At 37.4% G+C, this 16,103-nt stretch overlaps 1 protein-coding gene across 5 annotated transcripts in view; it reads left to right on the forward strand.

Moving 5' to 3' along the window:
• Positions 1–15,575, forward strand: part of ELMOD1 (ELMO domain containing 1) — an 85,399-nt gene extending 69,824 nt beyond the window's left edge. For all 5 annotated transcript variants that reach the window (XM_055547778.1, XM_055547780.1, XM_055547781.1 and 2 more), the window contains 3 exons: positions 738–788; positions 1,899–2,032; positions 14,190–15,575. In XM_055547778.1, the coding sequence (XP_055403753.1) occupies positions 738–788; positions 1,899–2,032; positions 14,190–14,362 (358 nt within the window). In that variant the 3' untranslated portion in view covers positions 14,363–15,575. The remainder of the gene's footprint in view (positions 1–737; positions 789–1,898; positions 2,033–14,189) is intronic.
• Positions 15,576–16,103: the final 528 nt, after the last annotated feature.

Below are 16,103 nucleotides of genomic sequence, written 5' to 3' on the forward strand. Positions count from 1 at the left end.
AAGTACACAGAATAATAGAATGCTAGTTAGTGTTATCAGAATGCCTTTATTATAGTACCATTTCTTCAGATAGTCTTGTTCAGAAGCTCTGATTATAAAAAGTGTGTTAAAATGTGTCTGCTATGGGGTAGTTATCTCAGCTTAGCCAGAGGAAATGCTATAGCACTCGTTGGAACAGAATTTTTAAAGCTTATGTGTCTCTCCTTCCCTTCTCCCCTCCCTCCCCCCTTTTTTTCTTTCCTTCTTTCTTTCTTTCACTATCAGTAAATGTTTATTTGGAATCTGCTGTGTATAAGACATCACAAATAAGGTTAAATAATATAATTACCATGAGGGAAAACCAGATGAAGTGCAGTGTGGGGAATCATGAGAAAGTGAGGTAGCATCTTGCTAGAGGAGAGAGCAATACCAGGTGAGGTTTCATGGAGGAAGTGTTGTTTGATAATGAATAGATAATATAAAAGATTATGTTTGACTTTTAGGTCTGTCTCTCACTACTGTACTATAGTGAATAAGGGATAAGTACCATGGCTTTAAATAATTCCATTTCTGAGCTCTGTACAAATTGCATTGTAGCTTTTTAGTTAATAACATTGAAATTGATTAGTGTTTGATAACTGAGTTATAGACATCCCCACATCTAGTCAACAGTTTAAAGAAAAAACATTAAAAGAGAACAGGTGCTAATTAGAGATCAGATCTTACATATTTACTTATTTGTTCACTCATTTATTCAGCAAATTCAGCAAAGCAGAATGGGAGAAGAAAAGGATGGATAAAGCAATTGGGTGAGTGTGGAACTCCATATATAACGGGTTGTCAGTCTGAGCCAGAACCAGAACAAAAATGTCCTAAGAGCACTGCAAAAAATGGCAAGGATGAAAATCCACTTGTCCTGATGGAAATAAATAATCCAGTTTTGAAAAGGACCTGCTTATATTTTTTGGATTTACTTATATGATTATATGATACTACTTTGCCTATGTTCTAGTCACAAGGTTTAGAAAGTTATAACTGTATGGAAAGGATTTTCAAAAATCATAATTTGGAATTGTATTTGCTAGTTTGCTTTTAAGGATTTCTATCAAGTGTCTGGCTATTAGTTAAAATTTTACTTTAGAACACTTTTCATAATGCCTCATGTCATCCAAAAATATTTCTGAATAGAGTACATCTTTTTTATGTGCTGGATTTATAGTACCAGAGAAGACTTAAGAACTCCATTTGACTTAATTTTGAATAGACATGTGGGAAATGAACTAGAAAATATACCCTGAGTATTAAGATACTAATTTTTCCTCATTTTTAAAAGTAGTATTTGATTTATTATAGAAAATTTCAAAAACATAGAGAAGTAAACAGAAACACCCTAGTCATATTACTCTAATATACCCATATTAATATTTTGTAGCATTTGATTCTTAGAGTATTTTTGTTCACATTTGAATGTATATAATAAAACTTGGCTTATTCCTTATATATTGTTTTATATCCTGCTTAAATCATCTTTAGGAATATAGTTTTACTAGCTGTAGTACACTATGAGATTACCATAATTTATTTCACCAATCATCTTCTTTAGGATATGTGAATAATTTACACATCTTTGCCATATAAATGACTATCATTGCATATAAAGCTTTTTCATTTTCTGTTTTTTTCTCATATATTTGGGAATGGAATTAGTAAGTTAAAGTATACAAGCTCTCAATTCTCTTGACAAACATTATTAAAATTTTCTGCTAATTAATAAGATTCAGAGTTTTGATAAGGCGTGAGGAAGGGAAATCTGCTATTCTCATAATTTAATAGTAATGTAAAAATCAAATTACCATTTTTTTGAGATGCTTACTTCCCATATGTGACACACAGTTGGTGTTGTGGCTTGTACTTTACAGGTACTCATTTGCAATTGTGGGCATCAATATAACTGATCTGGCATATAATCTACTGGTGAGTGGAGCACTAAAAACTCATTTCTACAACATCGCTCCAGAAGCTCCAACATTATCGCACTTCCAGCAAACATTCTGTAAGTGTCTCGTTGCTTAATTATTGACATAGACTTCTGTAGAGAACACTCTCAGCAAGGGCTGAAGCTGAGAGATCTTTGTGATTAGGTTGCTTTGGAGCCGTTGAACTCCTCCTTTCGTTTGTATTTTGTTTTCTCATTCAAAACAACATATTTTCAGGCATCATGAATCTTTTCTCGTTCCCTCCTCTCACCTAATATTCAATGTATCAACTTCCCATCTGACTTAAAGACATCATGGATGTCTTTCTCCCTCTGATCCAGCATGACACTTAACTGTACAGGCTTTGAAAACAGCCTGAGTTGACTCCAGGTCTACATTTACTACCCTCCCCTAAACCTCAGCCATCTCATCTATAAAATGGATGCAAAATGAGATGAAGATAAAATGTTTCTTTTATTAGCTAGTCCCATTGTTAGTGCTCCATGAACATTAGAAAGAGGAGGTGGTGGTTTAGTGGGGGATACAGATGGTGGTGGAGTTGTTGGTATTAATTTTACTGCTACCACTATTATTGCTACAGAGGGAAGTGTTTGCAGTTCCTTCTAACTGTAGGTGTTAATAGAGGGAATTATTGTTGACCCTGAACCTGAGGTTGCAGTTGTGCTGAGGTTTCAGAAGATAAAGATCAAGACTGTTTAGTAGAGTCCTGGGATGCTATTGTCCAATTTTAAAGGCAGAATCTTAAAATGTAACTATATGTCATTATTATCTTTGCAGGCCAGGCGTTACCTGGTTTGGAGGAACATAGAAAGATAATCTGCCAAATCATCAAGTCAGCCTAAGCGATTTAGAGAAGAAATGCCTTTTAAGTTATTTTGTAGTTTTTGTTGTTCAGTCACCAAGTCATGTCCGACTCTTTGTGACCCCATGAACTGGGACACTCCAGGCTCCTGTCTATTTAAACATTGCTTATTGCATTGAGTGCCTGTACTTAAGCTTTTTTAGCAAGAAAATGTCAAAGTTCTTCTCCTTTTGTTTTTTTTAGCTTTTTTTTTTTTTTTTTCTGCTGTTAAGTTGGTAACCAGATCTGCACTCTTTCTAATTATGGTTAAGACCCCATCATTCCACCCCAAATCTACCACAGGAAAGTGTTGTTCCCTGGTTCATTTTTAAAATGTGATAAAGTCAAAAGTTAACAGATATTTATTTTATTTAAATTCCTAAATTAATAGTGCTTATATTATCTAGGATTCTGTCATCTTTTATATCTGCCTAATCAGGACATCCAGTTAAAGATGACATAATTAGTGTATGTATTACACTCCCTTCTGAAATTCCACTCAATAGAAAGTTCTTAGGAAAATCCTAAGACAGAGGATGAGATGGTTGGATGGCATCATCGACTCAATGGACATGAGTATGAGTAGGCTCCAGGAGTTGGTGATGGACAAGGAGGCCTGGCGTGCTGCAGTTCATGGGGTCACAAAGAGTCGGACACAACTGAGCAACTGAAATGAACTGAACTGAAAGAAAGCATAAACCCACAAGGATAAAAATCAGAAACAAGACAAGAAAATCTCATTTTGAAAGCTGGAAACAGATTAAATGGTGATTGAGTTTGTGGCCTTAAGAAAGCAGATCCCTAACAGGTGGCATGGAAAGTAAGAAGCAACCTGATTTATTCCATAAGACTCTCCAAAAGGTTCAAGAATTGGCAGCATTAAATATCTCAGAAATGAGGGTTAACATAAGACCAAAACTGGCAAGTTTGCTTGAAAATATGTTAAGAATCTCTTAGAGGCCTAAATCCCATTTTCCAAGAGACAGCTTCTGTCCTGCCCCCTCCTCAGCAAAGCCTGGTTACTTTCCAGAGAGAGGAAAATAAAGGGTTTCTGGTCTGATGAGAATCAGGTACAGCTAATGGCAAACCATACTGAAAGTGATGATGAAGACTGAGACCCAGGCTCCTCCTACCTGGTTCCTATCACTTTGGCAGCCAGTCAAGAGATTGACAAAGGCCTTCTCTGAAATCTGAAAACATCCCAAGAGAAAATAGCTGAAAACACTGACCTCTGGGTCTGCCCCATGAAACAGCCTAGCCATATCACTCTACAGTCATGCTCACTATCAGCAAACCCTGCCTAGTTCTTAGAGTTTCCAATTAACTTTTACTCCAGTTGGCTTTTTATTTAGTAAAATACACTGCAGAGAGCCAAGTTATTATCAGATGTTTGAGTTAGATGCTTAAAAACATGTCCTCAAATTCTTTGACACTTCTTCTGTTAAGAAGTAGGGTTTTTGTGTTCCTGTCATCCCAGCCCAACTGAGCTGACCAGTTGGTTGACCAGTAGAATAAGCAGAATTCATACTATGTGACTTCTAGGGCTACATTAAGAAAGGCTTTCATTTGTGGGTAAAGATGATGTGGTACATATATACAATGGAATACAGTACTACTCAACCATAAAAAAGAATGAAATAATGCCATTTGCAGTAACATGAATGCAACTAGAGATTATCATACTAAGTGAAGTAAGTCAGAGAAAAACAAATATCATATCACGTATATGTAGAATTTAAATTATGACACAAATGAACCTATCTATGAAACAAAAACAAACCCATGGACGTAGAGAACAGATTTGTGGTTGCCAAGGAACAGGAGATTGGGGAAGGGATGGAATGAGGTTGGAGTTAGCAGACGCAAGCTGTTATATATAGAATGATAAACAACAAGGTCTTACTGTATATCCTAGGGAACTATATTCAATATCCTATGATAAACCATAATGGAAAAGAATATTATAAAGAATGTGCATATAGGTATAACTGAGTCACTTTACTACGCAGAAGAAATTAACAAAACATTGTAACACAACTATATATCAATAAAATAATTTTTTTAAAGAAAAAAAGTTTTGATCTGGAGATCAGGGATTGAGCTGCCTTTGGAAGCATGAATCACCATTTAAGGGATCTGATTCCTTTGTATTGTGAGGAAATCCAGGACATACAGAGGAGCCATATGTAGTAATCGAGATTGACAGCCTCAGAGGAGGTCCCAATGGATAGTCAGCATCCACTACTAGACACGTGAGTGAATATGCCTCCAAATGATTCCTGCCACCAGCTGTCAAGTCACCACCCCCAACCTTCAGATCTTCCCATTTGAGACTCCAGGCATTGTGGATCCATCCCTCTTATCAATCATTCAGTTCAGTTGCTCAGTCATGTCCAACTCTTTGCGACCCTGTGGACCCTTTGAGAGCCCATAGACTTCCCGGTCCATCACCAACTCCCAGAGCACATTAAACTCATGTCCACTGAATCAATGATGCCATCCAACCATCTCATCCTCTATCGTCCCCTTCTCCTCCTGCCTTCAATCTTTCCGAGCATCAGAGTCTTTTCCAGTGAGTCGGTTCTTCACCTCAGGTGGCGAAAGTATTGGAGTTTCAGCTTCAGCATCAGTCCTTCCAGTGAATATTCAGGACTGATTTCCTTTAGGATTGACTGGTTTGATCTCTTTGCTGTCCAAGGGACTCTCAAGAGTCTTCTCCAACACTACAGTTCAAAAGCATCAATTCTTTGGTGCTCAGCTTGCTTTATGGTCCATCTCTCACATCCATACATGACTAGTGGAAAAACCAGAGCTTTGACTAGACAGAACTTTGTTGGTAAAGTAATGTCTCTGCTTTTTAATATGCTGTCTAGGTTGGTCATGGCTTTTCTTCCATGGAGCAAGTGTCATTTAATTTCATGGCTGCAGTCACCATCTGCAGTGATTTTGGAACCTAAGAAAATAAAGTCTGTCACTATTTACACTGTTTCCTCATCTATTTGCCAAAAAGTGTTGGGACCGGATGCCATGATCTTCATTTTTTGAATGCTGAGTTTTAAGCCAGCTTTTTCACTCTCCTCTTTCACTTTCATCAAGAAGCCCTTTAGTTCCTCTTCACTTTCTGCCATAAGAGTGGTGTCATCTGCATATCTAAGGTTATTGATATTTCTCCTGGCAGTCTTAATACCAGCTTGTGCTTCATCCAGTCCAGCATCTCACATGATGTACTCTGAATATAAGTTAAATAAGCAAGATGAGAATATAGAGCCTTAACGTACTCCTTTCCCAATTTGGAGCCAGTCTGTTGTTCCATGTCCGGTTCTAACTGTTGCTTCTTGACCTGCATATATATTTCTTAGGAGGCAGATAAGGTGGTCTGGTATTCCCATCTCTTGAAGAATTTTCCACAGTTGTGATCCACACAGTCAAAGGCTTTGACATAGTCAATAAAGCAGACATAGATGTTTTTCTGGAACTCTCTTGCTTTTTCGATGATCCAACGGATGTTGGCAATTTGATCTCTGGTTCCTCTGCCTTTTCTAAATCCAGCTTGAAATTCTGGAAGTTCACGATTCACATACTGTTGAAGCCTAGCTTGGAGAACTTTGAGCATTACTTTGCTAGTCTGTGAGATGAGTGCAACTGTGCAGTTATTTGAACATTCTTTGGCATTGCCTTTCTTTGGGATTGGAATGAAAACTGACCTTTCCAGTCCTGTGGCCACTGCTGAATTTTCATATTGAGTGCAGCCCTATATAGCAAAAACAGTAAGGAAAGCCTCAAGCATGAAAGAGAGTCTAAAGCAGGCAGAAATAAAGCCACTCTAAAGAAATAGAAACAAAGCAGAGAGAAGAAAACTTTAGAAATATGTATCATTAATTTCCCCAGGAGATAAGAAAAGAATTGGGATTTAGAAAGATGGTAACAATAACCCTGTGTACGAGACAGCAAAAGAGACACTGATGTATAGAACAGTCTTATGGACTCTGTGGGAGAGGGAGAGGGTGGGAAGATTTGGGAGAATGGCATTGAAACATGTAAATATCATGTATGAAATGAGTTGCCAGTCCAGGTTCGATGCACGATACTGGATGATTGGGGCTGGTGCACTGGGACGACCCAGAGGGATGGAATGGGGAGGGAGGAGGGAGGAGGGTTCAGGATGGGGAACACATGTATACCTGTGGCGGATTCATTTTGATATTTGGCAAATCTAATACAGTTATGTAAAGTTTAAAAATAAAATAAAATTTAAAAAAAAAAAAAAAAAAAAAAAGAAAAGAATTGCTACTGTGAAACATGAACAAGGTGCCATAGAATGAACACTCAGAGAACAAAAGAGTACTCTTAGATATTAAAAATCAGATTACATAAATGAAACCTTGAGGGAAAATTAGAAGATAAAGCTGGAAACTCTTCCATAAAGTAGAACAAGAAATATAGATGGAAAACAAAAAAGAAAGGTTTGAAAGGACCATTCTTAGACGTCTATAATAGAAGGGCCAGAAAAAGAACAGTGAAACTAAGGGGAATGAGTCAAAGTAATACATCAAGAAAAATATTCACAACTGAAGGATGACTTTCATATTTCAGCTAGTAAGAACTAGCATAATAGATTAAAATGGATTCACACTCAGGTCCGTATCATTGTGAAATTTTATGACTTAGGGAAGAAATGATTCTAAATATTTCCAAGTCTGTCACATAAAGAATTGAGAATTAAGATTGCATTGGACTTCTCAACAGCAACATTTTATTCTAGAAGATGGTAGAATAACGTCTTCATACATTTGAGAATGTTATTTAAAATCTAAGGGAATATAGTTTCCAATTTAGAATTCTATAACCAGTCTAACTTACTAGTTAAGTGTGGGAATAAAATAAACACATTTTTCAAATGCAAAGTCTTAAACATTTTACATTTTTATATCTTTATAAGAAAGTTCTTGGAGGATGTATTTCCAGGAAATAAGAGAGTAATCCTTACAGGAATAAGTGGGGTCCAGAAAGCAGGAGATCTCTAAGGAAAGAGAAGAGAATCTTCAAAATGAAGGAAGTTAAAAAATCAAGCAATGGAAAATATGTTATTTAGAGCTTGGAAGTCAGTAATCAAAGAATCAACTGAATGAGTTGAAATGTTGTTTATTTAAGGAAGCAGGAATTAGGATAGGAAGGGTTTCTGGAGTTTTGTTTGTGTTTTGTAACAAAACTTATTAAACTATTTGACTCTATGTATAGTTTGATGCTCATCATCATTAACTGGGCTTCCCTTGTGGCTCAGCTGGTAAAGAATCCACCTGCAGGCCAGGAGACCTGGGTTCGATCACTGGGTTGGGAAGATCCCCTGGAGAAGGGAAAGGCTACCCACTCCAGTATTCTGGCCTGGAGAATCCCATGGACTGTATAGCCCATGGGGTCTCAAAGAGTTGGACACAACTGAGTGACTTTCACTTTCACCTTTCACTTTCATCATTAATTATTGGGGCTTCCCTGGTGGCTCAGTGGTAAAGAATCTGCCTGCAAATGCAGAAGGTGAAAGTTAGATCCCTGGATTGGGAAGATCCTCTGGAGGAGGAAATGGCAACCCACTCCAGTATTCTTGTCTGGGAAATCCCATGGACAGAGGAGCCTGGCAGGCTAGTCCACATGGTTGAAAAAGAGTTGGACATGATTTAGCGACTAAACAACAGCATCACTAATTATTAGAGAAATATAAATCAAAACTACAATAAGATTTCACCTCACTCTGGTCAGAATGGCCATCATAAAAAAGTCTACAAATAATAAATGCTTGAACGGGCATGGAACAAAAGGAACCCTCCTACACTGTTGGTGAGAATATAAATTGATACAGCTACTATGGAGAACAGTGTAGACATTCCTTAAAAAAAAAAAAATAGAACTGCAATCCCATTCTTGGGCATATATCCAGAGAAGACTATAATTCAAAAGGGTACATGCACACCAGTGTTCATTGCAGCATTATTTACAGTAGCCAAGGAACGGAAGCAACCTAAATGTCCATCAACAGATGAATGGATAAAGAAGATATGATATAGACAGATAGATAGACACACACACACAATGCAATATTGCTCAGACATAAAAAAAGAATGAAATAATGCCAATTATAGCAGCATGGATGGACCTAGAGATTATCCTATTAAATGAAGTAAACCAGGCAAAGACAAATATCATATGATATAGCTTTTATGTGAAATCTGAAAAAAATACAAATGAACTTAATAACAATAACAAAAAAAATAGACTGACCCACAGCAGTGGAAAACAAACTATTGCTACCAAAGGGGAAAAGTGGGGAGGTTAAATTAGGAGGTTGGGATTTATATATACACACTATACATAAAATAGATAACTAAGAAGGACCTACTGTATAGCACAAAAGTATACTGAATATGTTGTAATAACCAAAAAGGGAAAGAATATGAAAAAGAATAGGTATATATATATATAACTGAATTATTTTGCTGTACACCTGAAACTAATACAACATTGTAAATCAGCTGTACATCAATAAGTTCATTGACTATGCTAAAGCTTTTGACTGTGGATCACACAAACTGTGGAAAATTCATCAGAGATTGGAATACCAGACCATCTTACCTGCCTCCTGAAAAACCTGTATGTAGGTCAAGAAGCAAAAGTTAAAACTGGACAGGGAACAACGGACTGGTTCCAAATTGGGAAAGGAGTAGGTCAAGGCTGCATATTGATATTGTCACCCTGCTTATTTAACTTCTGTGCAGAGTACACCATGCAAAATGCCAGGCTGGAAGACTCACAAGCTGAGATCAAGATTGCCAGGAGAATTATCGACAACCTTATATATGCAGATGATTCCACTCTAATGACAGAAAGTGAAGAGGAACTAAAAAGAGTCTCTAGATGAGGGTGAAAGAGGAGAGTGAAAAAACTGGCTTGAGACTCAACATTCAAAAAACTAAGATCATGGCATCCGGTCCCATCATTTCATGTAAATAGATGGGGAAAAAGTGGAAACAAGGCAGGTTTTATCTTCTTGAGCTGTAAAATCACTGCAGATGGTGACTGTAGCCACGAAATTAAAAGATGCTTGCTCCTTGGAAGAAAAGCAATGACAAACCTAGACAGTGTATTAAAAAGCAGAGACATCACTTTGCCGACAAAGATCCATAGAGTCAAAGCTGTGACTTTTCCAGTAGACATACATGGATGTGAGAATTGGACCATAAAGAAGACTGAATGCCAAAAAAAATTGATGCTTTTGAATTGTGGTGCTGGAGCAAAAGATTCTTGAGAGTCTGTTGGACACCATGGAGATCAAACCAGTCAATCCTAAAGGAAATCAATTCTGAATATTCATTGAAAGGACTGATGCTAAAGCTGAAGCTCCACTACTTTGACCACCTATGTGAAGAGCCAATTCACTGGAAAAGACCCTGATGCTGGGAAAGATTGAGAGTAGGAGGAGAAGGGCAACAGAGGATAAGATGGTTGGATAGTATCAGAACTCAGTAGATATGAATTTATGCAGACTCTGGGAGATAGTGAAGGACAGGGAAGCCTGGCATGCTACAGTCCATGGGGTCACAGAGAGTCAGACACAACTTAGCAACTGAAGAGCAAAAACCTGTATGACTCAATAAAAAAGCAAATTTTAAAATACTTAAATTTTAATGACTTATTAATGGAAAGTGAAAGTCCCTTGTATTTGTGATTACAGCTCTTACTTTGACAACTAGGTGATTATATTTACTCCTATAATAGAGGGACTAGGCCTCTTTAGAAGAAGCTAACTGTGCCCTGGATTTTTTTATTCCTCTCTCAAATGTAATCCGTTCTGCACATCTTCTCTTTAATATTCTTGCAGTTACCTGTGTCCTTATGTATGTTTCTATTGTGTACTAATCAAATGCAGTGAAGCAAAACCAGGACACAGTCAGGCAACAACAAATTTGCTGCAGTCCTGGGTTGGAAAGGCAAGTTTGTATTCCGAACAGGCATTTCATCTAGGTGAACGAATGTATAAGAGCTCTGTTATTTTGACTTGACAATATTACTCAGTAAGCACTGACTGCACTGCCACGTCCTGTGCTGTAAGAATTACATTCCATCTAAAGCTCCACTGAACGTGCAGCTGCATTGAAATGAAATGAGATTAGGTGTAGTAAGCAGAAGGAAGTACAATGGCCACAAGAGAAAAAAGAATTAGCTTTTCTTTGACCTTCAAAAGAAAGAACTATACACAGGAATAATAACCAGAAGAAGCGAATCCACTGGAAAAGGCAGTTTATTTCATGTCCTAGCTTCCAGCTATAATTGTGTGATTGTACACCATTCAGGTATCTGTTTATACCCGCTGTCCTCATCTGTAAAATTTAGACTTATCTGCATTTCCTATTCTATAAAGCTGTTGTAAGAATTAAATAAAACTGTAAGCAATTAAAAAGACACTGGCTTCTCTTTCCTTCCTCTGCTCTCCATGTCATTATGTTAGCTTCCTTAGCTAACAAATCATTATCTAAAATTTTCTGCCTTGGTCCCTCTCCAAAAAACTGAGAGTTGGGGAGCATGGAGCTCTACCATGTCCTTGTATCTGTTACATGTTTGTTAATTAGCAGATGAGCCAACCGATCAGTAAGCCAAATGGATTTGTGAACACTCTGTAATGTTACACAAATGAGTGAAGTTTTATGATTATGATACATATCCTGGAAGCCAAGCCACCTTTTTCATATTTTGATTAGAGTAATGTTACAGTGTCTAATTATTTTTCTGATGTGATAGAGAAAGAAAGTCTCAGGGAATCAGTTTTCAAGATTTACAGCTTGACTTTTGTAGCCTTGAGACGAAGGAGAATGGTGTTAGATTATTAACAACCCCTCCACCTTCAACTCTTATTCTAATCATTTAAACCTTTCAAAATGTTTTCCTATAGTTGCATGTAAGGTAGAAAAATGGTGAAATCAAATGGATTTGTATTCTTCTAAAACCCTATGCTGTTTTAGATAACATTCAGAGTGAGTGAAATTCACATTGTAGAAAAGTGAATTCCTCATTAAAGAATTTTTCACAGTGCCTGTTTATTGTCAACAGTGGCAAATAAAGCAAAGCTAGTGGAGGCAATGGTATTCCAGTTGAGCTATTTTAAATCCTGAAAGATGATGCTGTGAAAGTGCTGAACTTAATATGCCAGCAAATTTGGAAAACTCAGCAGTGGCCACAGGACTGGAAAAGGTCAGTTTTCATTCCAATCCCAAAGAAAGGCAATGCCAAAGAATGTTCAAACTACTACACAATTGCACTCATCTCACAGGCTAGCAAAGTAATGCTAAAAGTTCTCCAAGCTAGGCTTCAACAGTATGTGAACCATGAACTTACAGATGTTTAAGCTGGACTTAGAAAAGGCAGAGGAACCAGAGATCAAATTGCCAACATCTGTTGGAACATCAAAAAAGCAAGAGAGTTCCAGAAAAACATCTACATCTGCTTTATTGACTATGCCAAAGCCTTTGACTGTGTGGATCACAACAAACTGGAAAATTCTTCAAGAGATGGGACTACCAGACCACCTGATCTGCCTCCTGCAAAATCTGTATGCAGGTCAAGAAGCAACAGTTAGAACTGGACATGGAACAACAGACTGGTTCCAAATAGGAAAAGGAGTATGTCAAGGCTGTATATTGTCACCCTGCTTATTTAACTTCTATGCAGAGTACATCAGGCGAAATGCTGGACTGGATGAAGCACAAGCTGGAATCAAGATAGCCAGGAGAAATATCAATAACCTCAGATATGCAGATGATACCACCCTTAAGGCAGAAAGTGAAGAAGAACTAAAGAGCCTCTTGATGAAAGTGAAAGAGAAGAGTGAAAAAGTTGGCTTAAAGCTCAACATTCAGAAAACTAAGATCATGGCATCTGGTCCTGTCACTTCATGACAAATAGATGGTGGGGAAACAATAGAAGCAGTGACAGACTTTATTTTTGGGGCTCCAAAATCACTGCAGATGGTGACTGCCGCCATGAAATTAAACGACACTTGCTCCTCAGAAGAAAAGCTATGACCAACCTAGACTGCATATTTAAAAGCAGAGACATTACTTTGCCAACAAAGGTCCGTCTAGTCAAAGCTCTGGTTTTTCCACTAATCATTTATGGATGTGAGTGTTGGACCATAAAGAAAGCTGAGCGCCGAAGAATTGATGCTTCTGAACTGTGGTGTTGGAGAAGACTGTTGAGAGTCCCTTGGACTGCAAGGAGATCAAACCAGTCAGTTCTAAAGGAAATCAGTCCTGAATATTCAATGGAAGGACTGATGCTGAAGCTAAAACTCCAATACTCTGGCCACCTGATGTGAAAAACTGACTCATTTGAAAAGACCCTGATGTTGGGAAAGATTGAAAGCAGGAGGAAAAGAGGATGACAGAGGATGAGCTAGTTGGATGGCATCACTGACTCAATGGACATGAGTTTGAGAAAGCTCCAGGAGTTGGTGATGGACAGGGAAGTCTGGCGTACTGCAGTCCATGGGGTCGCAAAAAGTTGGATACTACTGAGTAACTGAACTGAACTGATTCACCTTTCAGTTTTAAATGTGGTAGAAGGAGGTCACAGTTGGGAAGCAGAATACAGTAAGTAAGTTCTCATGTCAAATACTTAGCATTTATTCCAAAATGTCCCCAATCTAGACAATGTTTTTGAGACAAAAAGATTTGAATATGAAATTATGGTTCAAAGCAAAAATGTCTTATTAACAATTTCATGTAGTTTAATGACCAGTCTGTATTGTTCAGAGTTGATTTATAGTTTTCATTGTCTCATAATAGTCAAAATGCAGTTGCTTGACTTGTCAGGGTAATTTAAAACTTGATTCAAATCAAATTTCAAGATAAAAAAGGCTGAGTGGAGTACTTGTGAAAAATCAGACCATTATGTTAATTTAACTAGGAAGGGAAGAATGAAGTAGTTACTGTCTACCTTTCAGAATATGTTCCAGATGTTATTCATATTCTAGAAATGGCAGAATTTATTTTTTCCAGTATTCTTGCCTGGAGAATCCCAGGGACAGAGGAGCCTGGTGGGCTGCTGTCTATGGGGTCACACAGAGTCCAACACGACTGAAGCGACTTAGCAGCAGCTCTAGAAGAGTGAGAATAATTCTGGGACCAAGTGCAAAAATCTTGTAGATTGGTAGCTTCTACTTGCACTAGTTTTGAAGAATAATTTTTAACACTAGTATTTATTGCATTTGCACTCCATAGTTGCTGATACGTGGTTTGACATCTCTTTCAGCATTCAGGGTGATTTTGAATAAGATTAAGCATTTTTTTTTCCTCTTGCATTCTTGTCACTTATCTTATCTCTAACAGGTTATTTGATGCACGAGTTTCATAAGTTTTGGATTGAAGAGGACCCTATGGACATAATGGAATTTAATCGTGTGCGAGAGAAATTCCGCAAGAGGATCATAAAACAGCTGCAGAATCCAGACATGGCATTGTGCCCGCACTTTGCTGCCTCAGAAGGTTTAATCAACATGTAGTCACCCACACTTGTGTCAATGGATAGCCTGGAACACTGCCTCATTATTGTGTTAGATCTCTGCTTAGGTCCCGGCTCATGCACTGAATGCACTCGGTGATTGTATGCATGCCTTTTGTTACAGTGTTTTCATATCTTGGTCATAATTACCAGATCCCCAGATACCACAATGTCTGGAGTGTCTGTCCTCCAGTGACTGCTCATATTGTGGCATCATGCAGTGTTACATCTTGCCTTGACACCCAGTATGGAGAGAGTTTTCTATTTTTTTAAATTGTCTTCCTCTCACTCATAATTTAGCATTGAAGAATTGTATTTCTCTAGCTGTATTTTATATGTAAAAGATTTAGCTGAATTTTGTTCTGTGAAAGCCTTTTAATTTATTGATATGTTTTGTGACTACAGCTGCTAGCTCTTCAGACCAGGTTCATGCTTGGACCTCATTCCAATAAAGTATAAGACTTTAAAATGATACAAACAGATACATGATAAGATAAATCATTATTACAAACACCCCTGCACTTCATGAAAATGTAACAAGGCTTACAAGAAGCAAATTTAGGTAGGTGTTGTTTTTGTCTGAAGTACTACAGAATTATATTGTAATTTACCCCCAGTTGTAATTGTGGCATTGTCATCTGGACATCATATTATTTTATTCTCATAATTTTACTGGCTTGGATGCCTAAATATGTTTATGATGCTTCAGCCTCAGAAAAGAAGTACGCATACTGCAAATGCTGCAAAAGCTTTTTCACTGCCCGCCTCTTGCTGAACTCAGAGTTAAACCCAGGCCCTGTTCTGATCCAAGCATCTTTGCTTGGGGCACCGAGTACTGGCTGGTTTGTTGTCTATGTCAAAAAGTAATATTAAAAAAAATTTTTGCAAGAAAATGTGTTGCAAGAGAAGAACCTGACTTATGAAACTAATGGCCCTGTCTTTTATCAATGGAAGAAGTAAATTGCTTGGCAGGGGAACAAAATCAAATCATTTCGAAACTGCTTAAAGTCATTTTAAAAACCATGATTTAGTTCAGAGTTATGATTATAGTCTGTTGAATAGTATTTACCATGGCATTTCATCCCCATGGTATTTTATACCTTCTGACTATCAATTTTAGTATTATTAGATGTTTGTGTAATCATTTGCTTATTTAAGTGAATTTTGAGTACAGCCTAACTCAGTTATAAATAAATTACATGTCATTCTACTATAATGTATAGTGGATTTCATTTTAATATTTTTGTGTTTGTATACCTTCTGAATATGCAAATATGCGGGTGGGTAGAATGTCAAAGACTGACAACCTGGAGCTAAATATAAATCATGAGTAACCAGGTATGAATTACAGTGTGTTAATGTCTGAGAGATTGCTTTTATTTAACTAACCTTGAGGCCTGATGTTGCTTTAATGAATGAATAAGATCCAGCTTTTTCTTTGCAACTTCCTTTAAAGCCTAATTTCTCTACTGTTAGCTGATATAGAAGATATTAAGGTGCCTGTTGTTTCCAGTCCATTCCAGCTCCTCTAGGATTTTGCTGTCCTTTCCCTTTCAGCTGCGTGCCAGGTGGCAGGATTTTGCACTGCATCTTACATACCTTTGTGCCTTTTCTTAGAATGGGGAAAGGAAGGAGTTGATTTAATGCATGATATATACCATGAATAGTGACGGGAATATATATTCCTCTTCAGAATAAGTGAGAATTTGTAAACCTGGTAAATGACCTGTTTTGGGAGCCCT

The sequence above is a fragment of the Bubalus kerabau genome, chromosome 15 (genome assembly GCF_029407905.1).
Source record: "Bubalus kerabau isolate K-KA32 ecotype Philippines breed swamp buffalo chromosome 15, PCC_UOA_SB_1v2, whole genome shotgun sequence".
In the NCBI taxonomy this organism is placed as follows: Eukaryota; Metazoa; Chordata; class Mammalia; order Artiodactyla; family Bovidae; genus Bubalus; species Bubalus kerabau.